The following is a 10,952-nucleotide window of genomic DNA, read 5'->3' on the forward strand; positions in this document are numbered from 1 at the left end:
GAGATCATACAGCCGCGCACAGGAAAGGGGACGAGTGCTGCTAACCTCTCCCCTCTCTATAGAGAAGTGAACGACTGGTGCTGTAGCAAAGCAAAATACAGGACATTTCCATTGTTTTTCAGCTCACTGTGTGGTGAGACAGCGTATGTTCACTGAAATCGTGACCGGGCGCCATTCGTGTGCATGGAGCCTAAGGCCTCGTGTACAGGAATGTGTGCGGGCTGGGGAGTGTGGTCCATCCATTCAGTATTAGGAGTGAGGAACAGAAGTCCCATAACACATTACACACTAAAACTGAATGTGAATTGCTACACTATAAAGAAGACAACGGGGCTTATTTACTAAGGGTCCGCAGACAATTTCATCAGATTTTCGGGATGTGACAGCTATTTAACTGGGGATTGTGTTGCCCGTGATTGGATTGTGGTGCGGCTGCGCTGGCTTTCATGTGACAGAAATGCTGGGGACGGTCCAAGTGCGGGATTTAACTTTCAAATTGTGTCACAAGATCAAGCACTTATATACAGCAGGAAGAAGAAGGTGAACTCCGTCGGACCTGAGCGGGGAAGCGACACATGCAGGATATCAGGTGCACAATCTTAGTAAATCACGGCACAGTGCATTCATCAGTTCGGAGAACGCATCAGGACGGTTAAGTAAATGTGCTCCAACATATCTACATGAGATGAACCAGAAGAAGGATTGCTACAGTCTACACAAGGACTGATTGTCTGCTGAGACTATATGGCCATATTTATCGGAGTGTCTCTTGCTTTCATTATGCAACCTGCTGCAAGAAAGGACATCTTTTCATTAGATAATAGATAGAAAAGTTCCTGCTGGGTTATGGGAAATAGATCTTACTATATGAGATCCATAACTCAGAAGGACGTCTCCTACATGACACCTAGTTACTGGATAATAGATAGAAAAGGGTCCTTGGTTCCTAAACTGAACCAAATATTTTAAAAAAAATCTGAGAAGGCTAAATACTATTCAGCACCTCACCACTAGGGGGCGAATAGATCCTTCCCAGTCATGGGAAATAGACAGCTCATACAGAGCCAGCTAATTGTCCTGTGGCCTCTCCTCCTTGGGTAAGGGATCGAATGACGATGACGTCATCAAAGGTCCTGGAGCCACCTCTTCCTCGTCGTGTAAAGGATCACATGACGATGACGTCATCTCAGGTCCTGCACCTGCCTGGTACATTGCGGCTCGTTGGTTGTGTGTGAGCTGGTGTAGGCATGTCCTGGGTACAGGCGGGCGCGGAGCTCAGGGCTCAGGAGGGGGATGAGGTGTTTGATGAGGAAGCTGATGAAATGAAGCTTCTGCAGAATGACTGGAAGAAAAGTATGGAAAAGAGGGTGAAGGTGAGTAGCCGCCGGGCGCTGCAGGTTCTTCTCCGTCTTGCACTATGGGACAGTAAAGATTGGTGACATCCAGGCTGCGATGGAGCAGTTAGAACCTCCTGGTTTTTATTTTATAGTTAATGCAAGTGTGAACAGATCCCTACGTGGTTTCATCAGTTATGAAGAATGAGAGCAGTCACACGGGAGTGATGGAAACCTCGTCTGGATAAGATTTTTATCATTTGTCTCTTAGTTTTATCTCTTTTTTTTTTTTTTATTAGATTAGAACATTTTCCAAATTTATATTTAAATTTACAAGAAAGGCCTTAAGGTGACCTCACTGAAACCCATTTGTCCACCTTTTATAAAACTTGACTTTTATTTCATCATTGATGTCAACAGTAGGTGTCAGTATAACTCCTCGTAGAGAAGTGTAATTGTATCCATGTTGTTTCATACTTTGTAACACTTGTTTCACATCATTAATGCAAACACCCAACTTTAATTGTCTTTTGATCGTATATAAGTGAACTATTATGCAAATTGTTATTTCATACTCTATATCTGTCTTTACATCCCTATCCAGCCTATATGTAGTCTCTATAGTTAGACCACAAGATTGCTAACTTAAAAACAAAATACTACAGCCCCCTGAGGTATGTCCTTGGTGGGAAAGAGTTAAAGTATATAGTTTTTCTACATCTGTTTTTGATAGCAGGTTCTATAGCACCACGTGGCAACTGCGCACAATGGGGGACATTCACTATGGCGTTTCCACCAGTTTTGTGGCGCTCTCACTGCATTTTCAGCTCTCCAAACTATTAGCTGGTGGCGCCAGAAAAAAATGCCTTTTCCCGCCTGCTCCGACTCTTCTCCGAAAAGGGGCATGGCTTTGGCGGAGTGGAAACTCAGACACAATTAATATGTGTCGCAGCCATTTTTGGGCGCTGTAAACTGGCGGAAAGTAGACCAAAAGAAATTTGGTCTAGCAGGGACACAAAACTGTTGCCTGTTCTCCGACTGTTGGACACATTTCTGGTGCTCGGGACATATTTTGGTCTCGGTGCCAGAAATGTATCTGCACAGCTCCACAATATTAAATGTGTATCTTCTTTCCAAGAGCAGGTCGGTAACAAAGCCAGTGCAGACACCGACACTTTATGTAAATGTCCCCCCATATATTTAATGATGGAATCTGCTTCTGATCAGTGTCCAAGAAGAGTCTGCTTATTATAGCCAAAAGCACTACTTGGAGGTTTGACAAAGCGCTAGTAGCGCGAAACGGCCTGTTACCTTTTGGACCTCGGCGTCCTCACACGTCTACTTGTCCTTACGCTAAATAAAGATTGTGGATCATATCAGCGAGTGCTGTCCTATCCTTGGATCTGAGCTATTACGTCTATTTACCTTTGGGACTTGAGCACCGCAAGTAATCTAATTGCATCTGAAGACCCCAGCAGGTACTGCACAGTCTTTCTTTTTCGGGGGTTAACTAGCGAGAAGCAGCGGGGGTTGTGCCTGTTCTACTGCGATTCTTTTCTCCCTTGCTGGACTACTTGTGATATTACATTGTAATATTGCAGTCAGTGTGAGCAGGGGGGGGCCCTTGCCTCAAACTGGCATGATAAATAATGTTCTGTATCTGTTTCATTGCAGGAGGGTTATCTTGATGGGATGGAGGCTGGAAAAGAAAATTCACTCCAGTCTGGATTCAATTCTGGATATAAATTGGGAGTGAACCTTCTAATGCCCTGTGGAGAGATCAGAGGAACGTTAAGGTGTGTTAATTGCATTCATTGATAAAAACATTGACACATTCCACCATTTGATTTGGATAAATCATTCTGTGTACCTTGTGCCTGATATGCTTGGAAAGTCCCTTTCATAGCTACATGATATATATGTCATAAAGGTTGGGGCCAGTGATCATAAGAACAGAATTACATTAGTTATTACATCCTGCTGCTTTTGTTTGCAAGCTGCACCCCAAAGGATGTGTAACATTTTGGGAACTGCAGTTGTCTTTGTGTTTTGTTTTTATGTTTTAAACAACTTTGATTGCAACAATTTCTGTATCCATTAATGTCACTACTTTTTCCGACATAGTTGCAAATGTTTCAGTACCCCCACCATGCAAGACGGTTGTGTGCATGCTACCTGAGATGGGAGCAGACAGTCTGGCATCACTCATCTAAAAGAAAGCCAAAATATTGAGAAATAAAACAATTTCAGAATAAGTAGAACAATGCCTGTTTGTGAGTGGATCTCTTTAAGGCCTCAGGCACTTGACCACTTATATTGGCTGTGACCCAGCCATATTTTTTATTTCTCCAGCTAACTTGTGGCCTCATTGGGCTAGGTCAGTGGTGGCGGACCTATGGCACTCGTGCCAGAAGTGGCACTCAGAGCCCTTTCTGTGGCCACCCGGGCCATTACCATAGAGGACTCCAGGTATCTTCCTGCAGTCCCAGGCAGCCCAGGACTTGCTGTGCACAGAGCTATTTTAAAGTGACAGTGCTACCTGGGACTGCTGGAGGAGTGGGAAGGTGTGGACAGATCTGGATTACCATTGTAGCTCCTGCTCCGGCCCTGATAATTCTTCCTGTTTATGGGACCCTGGTGGGAAGCTACAATGATCATCCAATTCTTTTTTATATTCTGCTTTATTGGTGTCCTCAAGGTGCTGATAAGAAGGAAAACTGTAACAGAGCAGGGACTTTGTTGTAGTTTGGTCTCTAAAAGGTTCGCCATCACTGGGCTAGGTCATGGCATGTCATGCTTTCTGGCTATGCATTTCCACCAAGCAGATATGGTTTAATCTTAAGCAGAGTAACTCTAAAAATAAAAAAAATCATTCTACAAGTGAAGATCTGTTATGTTAAAGGAGTTGTGTAGATTTTAATATATATCCAAGATGTGTATATGTATGTGTGTATATGTGTATATATATATATATATATATATATATATATATATATTTTTATTTTTTGGCCGGAGGGGCTATATAAACAGTAATTCTCCAGCACTCCCACAATCCCACACCTCTGCCCTTTGGTGCCGAGGCTCCTTCATCTGACTGCTACTACTTCCGGTTGTCGGATACGGGATTGGAGCTAACGCTGGATCCAGGCACGTAGCAATGGATGAGTGGGCTCGCCTGCCTCTGTATACAAACAGAGTTGTGGGACTGGACATGTATAGATATATATGGTGTATATATTTTTTTTTTTTTGAACCTGGACAATCAAACAATTAAACAGCATCTTATTTGTGACAGATTATTTTTCTTTGTGCTGTAGAAATATATATTTTGGATTCTTGTAAAAGATTTTCTCCATCTTCTTATGTCATGAAACGGTTTTTCATTTTTCCCTAGTGCCCTGATCACCTGGTGTCAAATCCATGACTCTCACCCTTCAATATGTAAGCAGCTTGGTGAACTCTTGACTTCAGTGGTGCAATGTGAAGATAACGTAGTGAAGAGATTGTCCTCCATTTATCAGATCTCTCATCCATCTGACTTGTCGAGTGCATTAGAGGATATGGATTTCACAAGTGGTACAAAGGAGTCCAATGAGGGCTCATGCAATCTTGGGCCAGATTGCTGCGTCAACAAGGACTCTTTCCCTACCTCATTACATAGATGTAGGACTACACAACAAATAAGTGATGTATTGAAACATGAACTTGTTCAAATTCTCAGAGACGCTATTGCTATAGCTCAACAAAATAATTTGCCTTCAGATTTTCTCACTTCTTTGCACTCATTGGAAACAAAGCATGCAGGGTTCTGATGCTGCTACTCATTTGTAGAGATTCATTGATGGATTTGACATGGATAGGACCAAGAAGCCGGATGCAGTATCTTGACAGATTTTTTTTTTTTAAACCAATTGCAAATAACTATTACTACACAATACAATCCATGCAGTAGAAGAAATATGGCCCAAAAGTCTATAGCATATAAAGTATTGTATAGGGTCCTGGCTTTGGAATTTAAAAGTATCTTTTGCTTTTTAAAGGGCAACTGTAACCTGAAATAAAACCACCTATTCCAACACCTTTCTATATTAGTCCAGCCAGCACCTTTTGTATCCACCTATATCTTACACTATAATGTACGCTAATAATTTAGAAATATTGATACAAACCTTTCCACAGAGTATGCAATGGAACTCTGGAGAGCAGTCTGGCTTATGAATAATGCATAAGCAATCCAGACCCTCCCCTCCAATCAGAACTGCCCTTTCACTTCTCTCCAATTCCCGTTATATGTTGCAATCCTCAGATGCCAATCTGTTCATTAGTGAGCGATCACAACATCCATGGACAATATGTCAAACAGCACTAGGAGAAAGAGAAAGAGAGGATGATGTGGGTGTATCCTGAGAGTTTGGGGGGCAGATTAGCCAATTAGCAAATTTAACCTTTAATAAATGCAGATTTTGCTAGAGTGACTGGACAAATGAGGTAAAAACAAAACAGGTTGATGCAGCTTCACAACGCAGCCCGTTTGAATGTTAAAGTGTAACCGTCATTCTGAGCAAAAAAAAACATAATTCTGCTCCCGGTGTCCCTGGGAATCATTCCTCAAAGTATTTTGCGTCTCGGTCCAAATTAAGTACCTCTTTTGGCCCATAGCAACCATGGTTTTCAGCTCTCAAAAAACTACAATCAGCAAGATGGAGGGGCAGAGCCTGCCTCCTGTCACTTCATCACAAGCACCTGCTGCTGACGAATGACACCATATCTATCTATCTCATAACTATCTATTTATGTATCTAATATCTATCGGTGTATCTATTATCTACTCATTTCTATCATCTATCTTTCTATCTCCTATCTATCATTATCTATTTATCTGTTTATATCCTATCTCAAATCTATCTAAGTAAAACTCCAGCACAGCACATGAGGGAACAGCTTGCACACTTGGAGAGAGTCTCCTGCCACTTCCTTGTGTGAGGTGATGGGGGGGGGCTGCAGTTTTCTGTCTGTGTGGATTATTTTCTACACAAGTGTAGGGAAATCTGAGGGAGAGATAAGAATGTAGGTGTTTTGTTACTACATTAGTTTGGACTTCTCCCTGCACATGAGTGAGTGTTGGAGCAGTGAGACATGAGGTGATCTTTTTTTTTTTTTTTTTTTTAAGAATTTTTATTTTACGCAATTTTCTTTACATAAAAAATATAATCACATACACAATTGTATTTTTTTTTTTTACATGGTTAGCAAATTACATCATTCATAATTACAATCGTGATTATTTAATATTTTCCATTACCAATACCCACCCCTACCCTCCCCTTCCCCAAGTGGTTGACGATAAACAGATTTAGAGATTACACATATAGTTGGAACTACATATATAATTGAAGCTCTTCGGTATGATGGTAAAGATGCTCCTAGATCTTTGGCTTTTAGCATTTCATATAACACATGTTTTTTTTTTTTTGTTTTGTTTTTTTTTAAATTGTTTTCTTTCGTTTATTTTATACCTGGTCTTTCAAACCATACTTTCCTTATTTTTTCGGATTCCAAGCTTTTACCTCTTCCTTCCTGCTGTTCAGCGTATAATAATAAGTCCATTCTACTTTCCCACTCCTGCATTTTGGGGGTTCCTTTACTTTTCCATTTAAATAAAATTACTTTTCTAGCTAGTAATAAGCCCTTCATTACATACATCACTGTGTCCGGGGTGCCGATCACTCCCATTTTTGATCCCAGAATACATACACTTTCGGTTGTCGGGATGTTACAATTAAATATTGTCTCTAGCCTTCCTATAACTTCACTCCAATATATATGTAGTTTCGGGCACCGCCAGAGCATATGTATCAGATCTGCATCAAACAGATTACATTTTGGGCATTTTTCTTCTTTATTATTTTTTTTAAATTGATTCAGTCGCTTTGGCGTATAATGAACACCATGTAATATGAATATCTGCGAAATTATATGAGACATATTTTTAGTACTGCATTTAACCATTGCAAGAGCATCAACCCATATTTCAATTGATAATTCTGGAATTTCTTTTTTCCATTGCGTATATCTCTCTTTGACCGGGGGCGAAGTTTGATTTCCCATGAGTGATTTATATACACGTGCCATTAGACCTTTTCTATTTACTTCACGATTTAAGCAGAACTTTAGTGGATGATCTTCTAAGGTGGGTTTTTCCCTATTAGAAAATTCTTTATATGCACTACTAAGTTGTATATAAGCATACCAGTCTCTTTTATTTAGATTAAACTCTGCAGTCAGATCTTCAAAGGATTTTAATGCTCCTTGTTTCAATACTTGACTGTGGAACAGGACCCCTTTCCCAATCCAGAATTTAGCATATTCTTGTGGTTTTAAATTTCTTTTTGTGAAACCCCACAAAGGTGATATATCCAAATAACCCTTATATTGCATCTTATCCTTAGTTCTTTCCCATACCCATTGCATTAATCTTAATATAGAATATTGTGATTTAAATTCTTTATTCCTGAAAACCCCCGTTTCTAATAGTGACCATGTGTTGTAAATCTCCAAGATTTTGTGTTTTCCCCCTATTATATGTTTTATCAGAAAAGTGTCGTTATCTAGTAAATTTTGCCACTGTGCTGCTATAAAATATGATGATAAGTCCGGAAGAGCTAGTCCTCCTTTGTCTATTTGTGGGTATAATTTCTCTAAAGCTATACGTGCTCTATTCCCATCCCATACAAGTTCCCTTAATAGTGCATTCATTATTTTACTATATTTGTTTGGTATGACTACTGGACTGTTTTGATACTTAAAAAGGATTTGGGGCAAAATAATCATCTTAAATAAAACTAATCTGGCTGCCATGGGTAAATTCATTTTTCTCCATACTAATACTTTCTGTCTTATTTTGTGAATCAAAGGGTGAATATTAAGAGAGATATAATCATCTAGGTTTTTACTTAATAATACCCCCCAAATATCTCATGTTCTCAACTACGGGAAGTTGGTCGACCGTTTTACCGAGGGAGCTGTCTAGGCTCAAGCATGCAGATTTGTTCCAGTTGATACGAATGCCCGATAAATTGCCATGTTTTTTTATTAACGTGATAATCTCTTTTATACCTTCTCCCCCATTATCTAGGTATATCAGCATGTCATCTGCGTACAATTGGACCTTTAATTCTCTACCACCCCACTTAAATCCTTTTATTTGGTTGGAGGATCTTATTGCACATGCTAGGGGTTCTAGTGCTAATGCGAACAATAGTGGGGAGAGGGGGCATCCCTGTCTCATGCCCCTTTGTAACCGCCATGATGCTGAAGCTCTCTCATTTACGCTCACTCTTGCTGATACCCCACTATAGAGAATCTTCACCCAGTTAATGAACTGGGGTCCAAAACCCATTCTTTCTAGAGTGAGCCAAATGAAGTCCCACTCGACACGGTCAAATGCTTTGACCGCGTCGAGCGCGACCACCACTCGCTTCCCCACAGAGTCGCTCGGTGTTTGAATGCTCCACCATAGACGCAGAATGTTGTCCCGGACCGACCTCCCCGGCATGAACCCCGACTGATCATCATGTACTATTGTTCTGACTACTTTCAGTAGCCTTGTTGCTAAAATTTTTGCTAATAGCTTATAGTCGGTGTTCAGCAGGGAGATCGGTCTGTAGGCGTCCAGGTCCAGTGGGTCCTTTCCATCCTTACGGATTAAAATGATAATTGCCTCTCTCATGGATTCTGGTAATTGGCCCTTAAAAAATGAGTGGTTATAAACCCTCAGCAATAGGGGTAATAGAACTTCAGCATATTGATTTATTACCTCCGGCGAAATCCCGTCTGTGCCCACCGCTTTACCCTTTGGCATGTTTCTGAGAGCGTCTGATAATTCTTCTAACGTGATTGGCTGGTCTAATGAATTTACTTCCTCGCGGGACAACTGGGGGATCGTTATCCCCATCAAACTTTCTTTGATTTCCTCTAGATCGTTTCCTCTTTCCGAGGTGTAAAGAGATTCAAAAAACTGTTTAAATTCTTCCCTGATTTCTTCCTGAGATGTGACTAATGTGCCCTGTTTTCCTCTAATTGCCCTAATGGTATTATTCCCATCTTGTCTTTTCACCAGGTTCGCCAATCTCTTCGTTGAGATATATTGCCCTAAGATTGATTTCTGATTTTGGATTGCATTGTCCCTTACAGTTTTTTCTGTGCAGTATCTTTCCAGACAATGCTGTGCCTCCAACCAAAGCTTTTTATTCTCATCTGTGGGGTTATCGATATATTCCCTTTCCAGAGCTATAGTTCTCTCTTGGACTTCTTCCAGATTTTTTTTTTCCCTTTTTTAAAGCGGCTGATCTGGTCCTTTACCAGTCCTCTCAAATATGCTTTTAAGGCATCCCAAACAATACCAATATCTTGAGAATCTATATTCTGTTCCACAAAGAATTGTATATTTATAAGCACATCTTGGTTGTTTTTTACTAGGTCCATCCAAAAAGGTTTGATCTTGTAAAACACCAGGCCAGCCACTTTACTTTCCCTCACTGTGAACCAAATTGGTAGATGGTCAGAGAGACCTCTTGCTCCCATATCAATTTTTTCCGTTAGTTCACTTCCTGTCTCATTCCCCAGTATGAGATCGATTCTAGATAGAGAATTTGAAGACTTTGAGTAGCATGTATAAGCCTTTCTCTTCGCATTTCTTTCCCTCCATATGTCTAAGAGACCCAATTCTGTCATCATTCTACCGAATACCGTGATTGTCTCGGTGGGAGATCGGTTATTTCTATCCAGCCCTTCATTATATACGTGATTAAAATCTCCCATCCAGAAGACGGGGGCATTATCAAACGTTTCAACTTTTTTGGCTATCTTAACTAGAACTTCCAGTCGATCCGTTGGCGGGAGATATAGGCCTACTAGTACTAATCTTATTCCATTTAATATGGCGTGTAGAATAATGTACCTACCAAAGGGATCTATTTTGACATCCAATTCCCGGAAACACATCTTTTTATGGATCAGAATGCTCACACCGCGAGCGTACGAGGAAAAGGTTGAATTATAATATCGGCTAATCCAGGCCTTACTTAGAGTTTTGCATGTGTCCGTTACTAGATGTGTTTCCTGAAAGCAGATCACCTCTGGGCCATATGACCCGCACAAATCAAAGATTGCCTTTCTTTTTTAATTTGTCATTTAGCCCCCTCACATTCCAAGAAATGATTTTAATCATAATTACCAGTAAATTGAATTATTCCAATCCCATGTTTCCCAAAGTGTAGTTTTATCGTCAACCACTTGATCCCACCCCTTCCCCACCTTTCCCTAAACCCCTGTCCAGGGTTGATCATCCCTAGACTCTTCCTGGAGCATTTTCAGCGCCAGAGTGAAACTACCAGTACAATAATTTTAAATTTTCAAAACTTTCTCTATCCACTCATTTACCTCCTCCGCATTTTCAAAAAAATTAGTCTTATCCTCATACACAATTTTTAATTTTGCTGGATACATTAATGAGTAGACTATCCCTTTCTCCCGTAACCTTTTTTTAATACCCGTAAAACTCATTCTTTTTTTTTGGATATCTTGCGGATAATCTGGGAAAATCATAATTGGGTTGTT

The 10,952-nt window shown here is 40.4% G+C and overlaps 1 protein-coding gene across 1 annotated transcript; it reads left to right on the forward strand.

Annotated features, from left to right (window-relative positions):
* Positions 1-1,140: 1,140 nt before the first annotated feature.
* Positions 1,141-5,418, forward strand: YAE1 (YAE1 maturation factor of ABCE1). Its single transcript, XM_072153321.1, has 3 exons — positions 1,141-1,373; positions 3,009-3,130; positions 4,729-5,418. The coding sequence occupies exons 1-3, from the start codon at positions 1,248-1,250 to the stop codon at positions 5,144-5,146; spliced, it is 666 nt and encodes a 221-aa protein (XP_072009422.1). The 5' UTR covers positions 1,141-1,247; the 3' UTR covers positions 5,147-5,418.
* Positions 5,419-10,952: the final 5,534 nt, after the last annotated feature.

Source organism: Engystomops pustulosus, chromosome 5 (assembly GCF_040894005.1).
Source record: "Engystomops pustulosus chromosome 5, aEngPut4.maternal, whole genome shotgun sequence".
Lineage (NCBI taxonomy): Eukaryota > Metazoa > Chordata > Amphibia > Anura > Leptodactylidae > Engystomops > Engystomops pustulosus.